Source organism: Aethalodelphis obliquidens, unplaced genomic scaffold, assembly GCF_003676395.1.
Source record: "Aethalodelphis obliquidens isolate GAN/ISIS:26980383/991018 unplaced genomic scaffold, ASM367639v1 scaffold62, whole genome shotgun sequence".
NCBI lineage: Eukaryota > Metazoa > Chordata > Mammalia > Artiodactyla > Delphinidae > Aethalodelphis > Aethalodelphis obliquidens.
The window spans coordinates 4783010-4795622 of NW_020838006.1; the positions used below are offsets into that span (position 1 = coordinate 4783010).

The 12613-nt window shown below is 49.2% G+C and overlaps 1 protein-coding gene across 2 annotated transcripts in view; it reads left to right on the top strand.

Moving 5' to 3' along the window:
- The first annotated feature begins 5251 nt into the window (after nucleotides 1–5251).
- CMTM7 (CKLF like MARVEL transmembrane domain containing 7) overlaps nucleotides 5252–12613 on the top strand; it is a 42296-nt gene continuing 34934 nt past the window's right edge. Inside the window, exon 1 of one of the 2 annotated variants that reach the window (XM_027088382.1) lies at nucleotides 5252–5594. In XM_027088382.1, coding sequence (XP_026944183.1) covers nucleotides 5436–5594 — 159 coding nt within the window. In that variant the 5' untranslated portion in view covers nucleotides 5252–5435. The remainder of the gene's footprint in view (nucleotides 5595–12613) is intronic. The other variant, XM_027088381.1, reaches the window with a different exon arrangement.

Genomic DNA, 12613 nt, shown 5'->3' on the forward strand with positions numbered 1-12613 from the left:
GGGGAAAGTGCTTGGCAATCTAGAGGTGATAATTTTTCAGAAACTTAGGAAGGTGAGTGGCAAGAAAGTTGAAGAGACATTCCATTTGGAAGGTGTGTTTTGAGAAAACTTGTGTCAATGGCAGACTTTTTTCTAGAATATTCAGAATAACTCATCCAGGATGTAGCCGACCTTGTTGCTGCCTCAGCATCCCTTCTCCCCGCCTCTTGTTATCCGACTACCCTAGTTTTTATTGCACATCCATACCACCCACTTACACCCCAGCAACTTCGGGGAAAGCCAGCTCCACTGTGCTCTAGGGATGGCCTAAGCCAGTCCCACCTCAGCCACAGCGACTGGTTCAGGCAGGGGCACGTGACCAGGCTTGCTGGGGAGTTCTGGGAAAGGAGTTCTGAGGAAATGCGTAGGCAGGAAGTTGTTGGCAAATATCTTGCGACCACGAGGAGAAGCCAGTCGCGGGATGAAGGTGACTGGAAGAGAGATGGAGGGGGAAAGAAACTTCTTAATGATGACATCATTGAGCTTCCAGCTCCTCCAGCGTAGTGGATAGAGAACATCTGTACTGTGAGGAAAGGAACCAGGTGAAAACTACATAGTCTGTAGGGATGAAGTGGTACATTTCCAGAAATCTATTTCACTATACATATGAAGAGTCTTAAAAATGATCCATTCCCTTGAACTTGGGGATGTTTCTCTCAGGAGTAAGAGAAGCTCCTTACTCCTGATTCATGCACAAAGATGCTAATCCTGGTCTTATGTATAATACGGGGGGAAAAGAACTAAATTAGCCTGAAACCCTAACAGTAGGAGAATGATTCAATAATTAATTAAATCCATTGAATGAGACTTTAGAAATGAATGCACTACAACCCAAGTTTATTCAGAGTCACCATCATTAATGATTTAACTTTGTATTTTTAACACATTTTTCAAGCTGTGCTTGAACTGTGGTTGCTAGATTAGTTATTAAAACGAAGAGCAGTTGTTAAAGGGCTGTCTTCCTAATAAAAATATATAATGGAAAAAAATAAGTTGTACACACACAAAAAATCAATGCTGCCACTAAAAACCCTTTGTGAGTAATTTTTAACAGGAAATGTTTGTGGTATAACTTGCAGTTTACAAAAGGCAGAACAAACCAAACTGTAAAAGGTGGTGGGATCATGGGGTGATTTCAGTTTTCTTTGTTTTTTCTGAATTTCCCCCAATTTTCTACAATGAGCAGGAAATACCTTCATCATCAGGAAATAAATATTTTTAAAAGACAAGAGAAGGCAGTGGTTTCAGCAGGTCAAAAACAGAAAAAGGATCCTTATTATTTGTGGAAAAAATAACATCTTCAAGTTCTCTTATAAAGGTGGGCAGGTGACCAGAGCCATTGCATAAAAACCATTCAGAGGACTATGCCCATTCCTTGGTCTCCTTTTGAAGGGAAGTGTAGTCATCTTTGGTCATCATTTATTTCATTCATGAAAGATTTCATGGATAAAGCAGGAAAAAGAGCCTCCTCTCCTCTCCTCCCTCTCCCCTTCCTTCCCTCCCCTGTCCTGATAACTTCATAGAAATACTGATGCTGATAGAAAACGTTAGCACAAAAAGCTAATTATTCCTTACATTTGTATGTTGCTTTGCTACCTTTCTTAACATTTTCAGATTCATTTCTGTTTGAACCTCAAAAATGAGCGCTATCAGCCCATTTCACAAATAAGAACACTGAGGTCCAGATAACTTCACTGTGGGCAGACCAGCAACCAAAGTCCCATCTCCTCATTCCAAAGGTCAAGCAAATAAAACCAGGACCTTTATGCAGATTGTCCCACTGCTAAAGGAGTTAGGGGTCCTCCATTGCCCCACTCTTGCAAATGTACAGCCCCAAAGCATAGCAAGTCACAGCCAGTGGAGAGCATTCACAAAGCAGATGGTCTACAGGGAGCCTACAGTCTACTTGGGGAGTCACGGCAACACACAGGAAATTATCAGAAAATGAGAGAAAATTGTCCAAGGTCAGCTCCGCTGCTGATCCATCCAGTGTCACCATGCTCTCATCAACCACTGCCAGACATCAGTCTGCAACGTGACATCCACCATATAGGGTGGGCTTTCCAGAGACACATTGGGCGGGGGGCGGGGTGGTAATTCGGGGACCACCTGTGTGAGTCAGCGCCAAATTCTCAAGTGTAGGCAGGAACCAAGTACAAACATCCTGAGCGGGGCAGCAAGCGTTAGCAATGTTTCGTGTCCCTCAGTTGTTTACAGACGTTTCTTGGGGGTATCGGAGGGACATGGTACAAGGCGTGTAAGCTGGTCAAGGTTTATGAACAAAAAGGGCAGGTCTGAACCAAGGGCAGCCCAGAGGTTTTTGCTTTGTTTGCTTCCTAGGTCGTGGCTCAGAATGCTGTTTGCCCGTGCCCCAACCTGCCAGACACAGCCGTCCTCCATCCCAGCCTATTTCAGGGTCCACTAACGTGTACCAAATGCCTGAACACGTGTAATCTCATTCACTCCTCACAGCAGCCCTGTGAGTAAGCAGCGCCGCCCCCTGCTTTGCAGATCTGGAGATTCCTGCTCCGAGGCACCTGGATTCCCAGCCAGGTCTTCTAACTCTGAATCCAGTGCTCTTTCCACGCTACTCTTTTCTTGAATCTCCAGATAGGTTTCCCCCCCATTTTCAAGTAGAAGATTATTCCTTATGCACAACAAATAATGCAAAGTGAGCATTCATGTTCAGACTTAGTTTTAATTTAATAGACCAGTGAAATTGATGTGACCTGTTAGTCACACCTGATAGTCACGATTATTCTTGGGCTTCATGGCAATTAAGCATAAATAAATGGTTCTTCCACTATCAAATTGAAAAGTAATAAAGATGCACCGTTGTGTTCCAGGCATTGTGATTGGTGCCATGGATGTCAGGATAAAGGTCCAGAAGAGCCTGCACACTGTTGAGGACTTGCTATATGCCAGGCACTGTGCTGAGGACTTTCCAGGCCTTAATTTATCTTATCCTCATAGGAGTCATGGCAGGTGGTATTTTCCAAAGATGACTTGACAGTATCACCATGCAACTTCCTAATCAAATGATGGGAGCCCACCAGGGTCACCTTACCCTTACTGGGAAGTGGTAGGAAGTCAGGGAAGGCTTCCTGGAGGAGGAGGGCCCACCTCAACCACACACACTGAAGGATAAAGAGGTGTTAACCAGCCGTCAGTGAGTGGAGAAGGGAGTTCAGACAAACACTCAGAAGCGTGATATAGCAGAGGGCGTGACGTTCATTCAGGCTTGAGCATGGGGTCCAAAGGAGTGGAAGCTGCTAGATGTGGCTGGAGAGGTGGCAAGACAAGATGGCAAAGGTGGGTGGGCCCCCTCACTCTTTTTTTTTTTTTTTCCCCTCTTTTGAGTGCACCCAGCCCTGCACCCACCAAAGCCCTTCCTCCCCAGGGGGCAGCCCTTCCCGCCAAGAAGTCATCACCCCGTGTAGACACCTCTGTGTACTTGGCCGCAGGTCTGGTCTGTGGAACCTCTTCTTGCGCTCCGGGCCAGCACGCAGCTCTTGTGCTGCCAAGCCTCTCGCTCGGGCTTTTAAGTGATCATGATAAAATGATTAACACAGAGTGGCCACCAGCAGTGATTATTTCCGATCTAAGCTGGGTGGCACGTGGGCCAACGGCAGTCCGAGAAACCCAGCCAAGTCTCAGCTCCAGTGGACTCCGGAAATGCCAGTGGTTCTCAAACTCCGTCATGCATCTGAATCACGTGGGAGGTGGAGGGCCGACCTTGCCAAAACACAGATTGCTGGGCCTCACCCCCAGAGTTCTGATTCAGCAGGTCTGGGGCGGATGGGGGGGTGGGGCTAAGAATTTGCATTTCTCACCAGTTCCGGGGTGATGCTGGTGCTGCTGGGCTGGGGACCATACATTGAAAATCACTGATTTAGAAGATTGCTGGAGAATTGGATGAAGGCCCCTGGAAGGAGGGGAAATTATCCACTGCTGGGTTTTTCTGCTTTCCTGAAGCCTTCACTTCAACAAAGACCCCCTGTCATCTCCATGATGGGTTCCGAAGCCTTGGAAAAGTACAAAAGTGAAGATGTAAATCTGTATGGAAAACGACATGCATCTGGAGCTGTCACAGAGCGCCTGCACGGCTATCACATTGTCACAGGAGCCCCGAGATGCAATTATCTTTGTTTTATAGAGAACGAAATGGAAGGCACCGTGACTATTATCTAAACAGAAAACAGATATTAGAGGCAATTTTTTTTGGTCATGAAAACTTTCAAATGTACACACAAGTAGAGAACATGGCATTACGATTCCTGAAATGCCTCAACTTTGGCAATGATGGTGCTCAACTTGAGTGGTCATCAGAATCACCTGGGACACTTGTCAAAACAGAGATTGCATGATTATCTCCACATTCTAGAATTATCAAGACTTTGCCACATTGACAGTCTTCTGATGACAGGACAGCAGTGGCATCCAATGATGTCATAAGGTAGATTTTTTGTGTTATTTCGAAACATTTGGAGATATATCAAGTTTGGCCACAGGGACACTCTGCTCAGAGAGAACACTGATAACATTTCATTTCTGTAGTCCTGCTTGCTCATTTTAAAAGTAACCCGGAAGGAGTGCAATGTAGCATCTCTGTTTGACAGCTTCTACTAGAAGTAAACCTATGTTCACCTTGTGACCCAGCAAACCCACTCATTAAGTATTTTCCCGGGAGAAATGAGAGCTTCTGTCCACCAAAAAATCTCACCAGAATGTTCACCACAGCTTTATTGGGATTAATCTCGATGCATCTTGTTGAGTGAAAGAAGCCAGACACAGATGAGAATATTCTGTATTATTTCAAGTACATCAAGTCTGAGAAGAGGCAAAACGAATCTATAGTGACAGAAAGAGGGAAGGAGCACGAGGGAACTTTTTTGGGGGTATCGGCCCGGTATTTGTTGCTGTGGGCGGTGGTTACACAGGTGTACATACACATACAGAACAATTAACGGAGCTGAACACGGAAGGTTTGGGCATTTCAGTGTATGTGAGTTATACTTCAATCAAGTACCCTTAGCACATACCCGCGGCCACACCCAAACCAGATCCCAGGAGGCTGAGACCCAGCTGTGCCCTGGCCTCGCCCATCTCGGAAAGGCCACGGCCCAGAGCGTCCGTTTCCCTCCTCCCTCCAGCCCAACTTTCGCACCTCCCAGAGGGCGGGGGCTGCCGCCACCTTTCCGGAGAACGCGGGCCAGGCCCTCCTCCGCGCGTCCGGCGGAGGCTGGGTGGGCGTCCTCAGCGCGGGCCGGGGGCGCGGGCCCCGCCCCACCCTAGGACCCCGCCCCTGCGCCACGCCCCCGAGGCCCCACCCAGCCTCTCCGCTTCTGGCCTTCGGCCTCGGCAGCTGCAGGCTGCCGGCCGGCGAGGGCCGCGCGATGTCGCACGGGCCCGGGCTCGTCCGCACCACGTGCAGCAGCGGCAGCGCCCCGGGAGCCGGGGCCGGCGCGGGGCCGCTGGGCGCGAGCTCTTCAGAGGGGCTGCTGGACCCCGTCTACCCCCGCACCCACGCAGCGCTGCTGAAAGTGGCGCAGATGGTAAGAGAGGCCCGGGCGCGAGCCGGGGTCACACGGGGTGGCCGCGGAGGGGCCGCTCCCGCGGCGGGAGCATCGCGCCCCGGGCGGGGGTCTCGTCGCCCAAGTCAAGTTGGAGGGGGCTTCCTCGGGCGAGTTGCGCGTGCAGCCCCCGCGCTGGAACTCGGCGCACCCGGCAGGCCTGTTCGCGCCGCCCCCGCTCGGAGGTCCCAAGTTTTTCCAGCCACTCTGCGGAGCCTGCGAGCTGGTGACCGAAACCACGGCCAAAGTTCCTGTGTGTCTTCCTTCCTCTTCTCGGGCAGCGCCGCTTCGGACCCGGGCCGCGGGTGGAGAGCGGCCGGGCGGCGGCGCTCAGGCCGCGGAAGCCGACCTTCTCCCGCCGCCTCTTTCCCCGGACCCCGCGCCGCAGGGCTTCCTGCTCGGGCTCACCCTCGCCCGAGCGCGGGGTCCGAAGGCCAGGCGTTCACGGGGGGTAGAAAGCCCTGGGACCCTTGGGGCAGCCGTCCCCGGCCCTGCCCCTCAAGTTCCAAGGGCGGGCCGGTTCTCGGGGCCGTTGGACGGCAGCGGTCAATGGGGAAGGCCTTTTGGGGAGCCGGTACTTATCTGGGGAGAGCGGGAGTCGCCGGAATGGGGGTCACTGTGGAGCGGGCAGGACGAAGGCCTGGGCGCCGAGTGCCACCGGCGCTGCAGGGACCTCCAGCAGCGCAGACCTTGCCCGGCCTGTTCTCCTGTTCCCCACTCTTCTCTGCCTTCCCATGTTTTTCTTCCTTACAATTTAAAAATTTTAAACACCTTTCCCTGGGCTGGGCTCTTTGTGACTCCACTCCTTGTCATGTTTGCAGCCAGAATGGTGAGGGGGAAGTGGTAATTTTGAAAGGGGGGGTGAAGGAAGGAATGTGGGTTAGACGCAAGGTCACAGATCCAGAGGCAGGGCCTACCAAGGTGGGCCAGCCCCAGGCCTGGACACGGGGTGAGGGCTGCCCAGGCATCCACAGCTCTGTTACTCTGGGTGCTGAGTGTGTGTAGAGGGGGCTCTGGTTTCCTGCTTGGGCCAGACCTGAAGGAAAGAGGGACTTAGTTCCCTTTTCTCAAAGAAGAGCTTCTAGATGGACTAAAAATTAGGAAGTAGAGGCATTTTAGTTACTAACAAAAAAAATCATGCTGAGCTGTGTTGGTTTTGAGCAAGGCATTTTTGGGGTTCAGGCTAAGAGATCTGATCAGCCAAATAGAGGGGACCAGCCTACCTCCCCATCCTTAAAAAAAAATGGGTGGGAGTGGGTCAGGCCTTAACTGAACGTTGGAAAATGTTATCAGGAGCTGAATGATGAGTTTGGTGGAGAAAAATCACGGTCAGATCCTCCGTTTCGGTCCATGAGTTTAATGGACAAAGATTATGGAGAAGAGAAACCTCCGTTTCACTCTAAGCTCCTAAGCTAGCCTCTTACATCAGGCTCTTGTGCCAAGTTGCAGGTGACAGTGATGGGCCGCTTGTTCCAAAGAGAACAAAGACTTGGAGGATTGCTTCTCTTTGTGCCCAGAGACTCTCACATCTTCCTTCCCTGGGGACTGCCGTGTGGCTGCAGGCTGGTTTGAGCAGAGCCCCTGGGAATGAAGTTGCCCTTGCTGGATGGTCATATTACAACAGCGAGACCACTTAGGACTCTCTGCGTGGGCCCCTTGTCCATCTCTTCCCCAATCTCCTCCTTCTCCTCTTTTCTGGGAGTCTCCCCAAGTCCACTACTCGAGGAAGGAATGTCCATCTGGAACTTCACAGACTGTAAGCTGGAGCCGGGTCTCCTGGCATCACCTAGATCCCTGAGGGGCCTGAGCTGCAGGGATCCAGAGGGCCTTGCTCAGGGCTCCACCAGCACTCCTCATCAGTTTGTTTGTTAAGCAGACATTTGTGAGAGCCGTGTTCATCTCCATTTCTGCAGAAACAGATGGATTTGACAAAGCCCTTGCCCTCAAGGAATCTTTGGTTCTGAGGAGACACACAAGTCCCCAAACTCCCTGGTTGGGGAGATGAAAGCTCTGTGGTTGCCCACATAACGGAGGGAGGATGGAGGGAAGACGAAGGTGACATTTGAGTTGAATCTTGAGAGATAAATGTGGGTGTGTCGGGCTGGGCGTGCCCCGTTGGCCTCTCCTTATTCAGTGTGCGTAAGTCAGAGCTGGGTGATGCTGGGGTGGTGGAAAGGAAGGAGGTAGGGCGAGACATGGGCCAGTGTTGGGCAGTTCTTCCCCTTCCCACCCTGACACGTAGAAAGAGGCTTCTCTCACTTCTTGAGCATCTGCTCTCTTCTTACCTCTGTGCAAGTGAGGCGTGTGGAATACAGCCGTTAACAAGATAGATCCTTTCGGCAGTGACTGGGACATTTGCAGAACCGTAATAGGGAAGGAGAATCAGTGTGTAGTTTCATAAGCAGTAAAGATGGAAATTTAACCTTCCAGGAGGTTCCTTTATTTTATTTTTATTTTTTGGCTGCACCACGGGGCTTGTGGGATCTTAGTTCCTCGACCAGGTATTGAATCCAGGCCCTTGCAGTGAGAGCATGGAGTCCTAACGACTGGACCACCGGGGAATTCCAAGAAGGTTCCTTTACTTAGTAAATATTGAGCACCTACTGTATGCTAGGGCAGTGTGGAAAGCAGAGTAAACCAGACAGGTCAGCTCCTGTTCTCTTTATACTGTAATAGGGAAAGTATTAATCAAATGATTTTAAATATAAAATTATAAACTGGGCAAAAGCTATGAAAGAGAGGTCCTCAGTGTCATAGAGAATTAACTAGGGGGTCTGCCCTGTCTGGGAGGTAAGGATGGGCTTCTCTGAGGAAAGGATATTTGAAGGATGAGGGAACAGTGTTACCAAAAGCAGGAAGAGCACAGACAATGGCTCTGAGGCTGGAGGAAGGAGTAGTGATAATGGTTGGAGGGAAGGAGCAAGGCTGGGAGTGATGTGGGTGAGTCTGGAGAAGTATTCCAAGACTAGACCATCTAGGGTCTGCCAGATAGTGCTGAGGATATGGTCCTTATTCTGAGACTATCCCGGAAGTAATCATGTCGATATCAACCCACCATTGAAGTGATGGTTCTCAACCTGGGGCTGTACAGCCCCCTAGGGGTCGTTTTGGAACTTTGTGGAAGCTTTGTTTGGTTGTCACAGGGATTAGGCTCATATTCAGGATGCATCTTATTCATTTCAGTATAGAACGAAGGCACTGCAAGTACTTATTTACGATTCTAAAGAGGTGAATTGTCAGAAATACGATTGAAGGAGCCTAAGTGGGTGTGTGAGTCGGGGGAGAGTGCCTGAGTTTTCTGGCCAGAGAGAGCATCCTAAAGACTTTCTAGGAGGTCGGAGCAAGTATGGTCTTCCCTTAGACATTCACAGCCGGGATTCCAAATGGAGTCAGACTTTGGGGGATCGCAGCCTCCGATATAACCGTGAATAGACCTGTGAGTGGAGGATGAGCTAGCATAGCCCAGAATGGCCCACCCCTCCGTGTTCTGTTTCAGATCATTTGGTTCCCAAATGCAGCCTGCACCCCCATGCCCTGTTTCCTGGAAGCTGCAGAGTTAAGGGCAGCAAAGAACCTCACTGTCTAGAGTCTTTGACCCCAACCCAATCCCGATCCAAGAACAAGAAACTGCTGTCTATCAATGGTCAAACAAATAAAAATGATAAGACATAAGTTATGGGCTTTATTCCCAATAACAGAAGTAATGCTTGCTCATTGTAGAAACTTTGAGAAACACAGGGAAGAAACTAGAGTCTCCCACTCCCTCTCCCCCAAGATTGATATTTAAAGTAAGATTTTCTACTATTTCATAGGAGAGAGATAATTTGTGGTTGTTGGTTTTGTTTTGGTTTTACAAAAGAAGGGTGATACTCTACAGTTTGTAAAATGCTTTTTTTGCTTAATATGTGATGAATGATTTCTCGTGTCACTTAAGATTTGTTCGCAATTAGGTTTTCAGTAGCGTTTTTATAGCCAGTCACAAATGTCCCTTAATCTGTGTGACCAGCCCCCTCCCCCTTTTTGTGGCTCAAGAAGCTTCCAGTTCTGCCCATTCACGAACAAGACAGTGATGAACTCCCCTGTAGAGAAGTTTTGGTGTGCAAAGCCGTAAATACTTCCCAGGGATAAATGGCCCTCACCTTTCACAGAGAGAGGAATGGAGCGCCTCTTGCCCTGCTGGGCATGCTGGCATTAAACAACTGTCTAGACTTGTTAACATCTAGAAATCAATGGTTGTCCCTTTATAGCCAAATGTGATAGTAGTAACATTTTAAGTCATAGTAGTATTTTTGGTGTCTGATGGTTTGGAAAAGGAACAGTGACATGGGTGGACTGGGAAATTTCGTAATGCTTTTATTTTATTTTTTTAGAGGTTAATAAGAAAAGATTTATTTCTTCAGAGTTTATATCAGTCATTGGTTGCTGGTGTGAAAATATATCTTTTTCACAAGTCACACGGTGCAAGGCTGATGGAGTCACCACTGTGACTTTGGGACACCTTCTATGACACATGCCTTCTTCAACTGAAATCAAAGAAGATAATAAGCACATAAGGATCTTACAGGTTCTCTTTTATTCTTCGGCTCAAAGGTGATACCATTGGTCAGAAGCAGCCGCATGTCCTTTCCAAAAGCAAGGGGTCTTGGAGAAATCATCTTCTGTATGTCCAGTATGAAATGAGAACTGTATAACGTCTACTGCAGCCTTTCTTTTCATCAAATACTTTTTTTTTTTTGCGGTACGCGGGCCTCCCACTGTTGTGGCCTCTCCCGTTGTGGAGCACAGGCTCCAGACTTGCAGGCTCAGTGGCCATGGCTCACGGGCCCAGCCGCTCCACGGCATGTGGGATCTTCCCAGACCGGGGCACGAACCCGCGTCCCCTGCATCGGCAGGCGGACTTTCAACCACTGCACCACCACGAAAGCCCATCATCAAACACTTTTAAAGGCACTTGTATTTAAGCTATGGCAATAGCCGCGTACACTGGAAGGATGATAGTACCACGCGGGTATGAGGCATTATTTATTCAGGCTGCAGAGCATGTGGATTTCCTAACTGCTGGCAAGAATTCCCCTCCAGGGCACCCCAAATAACTGCCTGTCCCCTCCACCCCCGATTGGGAAACACTGGCCAGAGAAGATGGTCCTGATGCAAACAGCAGCTGAGGGTCCATGAGGCTGGGGGACCAGGGTGGGGATGGGGCTGGTGCATGGTCCCGCATGAGTCTGGACAGAGTTGCCCAGGGTTTCTGGTATTACAGTGGGTCCTGGAGACCCTCCAGGACATTCCGAGGCCTCCCTGTGTGGGTCAGTGCATTGATTTCAGTTCTGTACCAGGGAAGGCCTTCTCTCTGCTCCCTTCCTCCCATCCCTCATCCCCCACTCTCAGTGCTGGCGCTTCCTGCCCGGGCCCCTGGCTGTCCATCTGTTTCCTCCCCCTGCCATCTGCCCGAGGTGCTGCCCCAGGCCTGCTGCCTGGGAGCCTCCCTCTGACCCGCCGCCTGCCAGATGCTCTCCTTCTTTGTCACCAGTTTGGCTCAGCAGTTCCTTTGCCCACTGCTCACTCCCGGGCATTCCTCTCTGGGGTCCTTAGCAACTCCTGGCATCCGTGGCCTGGCTCAGGGCCTGGTGCTGGCGACTGGTCCTCCAGCCCCGGGTCTTCCTGAGAGATGAGGGCTGGCAAGGAGAACGGGGCCTCTCCCCAGCGCAGCCCTGTCCTGCTCCCTGGCGGAAATCAGCACCGTGAAGCTTCTCAGCGTCCTGCTGAGAAAGCCTTTCACCTGGTTTGCGTTTTACTTCGCAGCGGCAGTGACAAGGCTCTTCCTTTCCCTTGAACAGCCTTTTACTTTACATAAATAGAAGGATAGATTGATAGAGAAAGAGAAATTGTCTATAAAATGGTTGCCACACATTACTCACGGAAGGGGTTGCTGTGAAATTTAAGAGTAAAGAGGGTGTCATTTTCATTTTTTAGAGATGGAGAAAGTGAAGGGAATTCAGAAGGGAATGAGAAGGAGGGGGGAGAAATTCAAGGCTTTCGGGTACAGAGTAAATTGGACCTTCTGGAAGGCAGAGGGAGCGATTAAATATAGCATGACCCTCCATATCTCTTTACTCACTTCTTCCTCTTAGGTTTTCTTTATTCGCCTAAGGAGGTGGCAACAATGCTAATATTGTTTATAAAGAAGTCTTTTTTAAACTTTTCCTCTGAAATGATTAAAGTGATACTTAACTAATTGTAATAGCATCTATCACACATTGAGTTCCTGTTAGGTGACAGCCACTGGGCTAGGTGTTTTACATGTGTGACCTCATTTAATCCTCAAAATAGGTAGGTCCGATCATTATCTGCACCTTACAGATGAGGAAACACAGAGAAATTAGGTAACTTGCCCAAAGTCACAAAGCCATAAATAGCAAAGCAGTTTGAGTCCAAATCTTGAGCTCATAAAAGGACAATTTGGGGTTATTTTTTTTATTATCAATATGCCATGAGAATTTTTCCATGTGATTAAACCTTATTTGAAAAGGATGCTGTGATAATTACACATGGTAGTTGGTTGGACCATAACTTATCCATTTGTCTCCTCATTGGTGGGCAGACGGTAGCAGAGCTAAAAGCAGGTGCTCTGAGATGTGACAGCAGGTACTAATGACAGTTTCACCTTTTGCCAGAGATGAACTCAGCCAGAGTGGGGAAAACCCCTCACTGGGGTATAGGCCAGACAGTGGGCGTCGTATTTTATAAAGCGTTTCACATGTTACTCTCTGGGCTGCTGGAAGGCTTAAGAGGAAGCCATTAGTATCATCTTTGTGTTTAAGTCCTAAGTTCCTCCTGAGAGGAGAACTAAGGTTCGGGTGTCTGCTTTATTATGTCAGGCAATTTTACATGCAGTTTCCCTTTGTTTAACCCTTAATGACTGTTATTTATTTTCCCTTTCTGTTGGTTGAATGAAGGCTGAGAGGGTTTGTAACTTGCCCAAGTTTCAAAAATTCCATTAA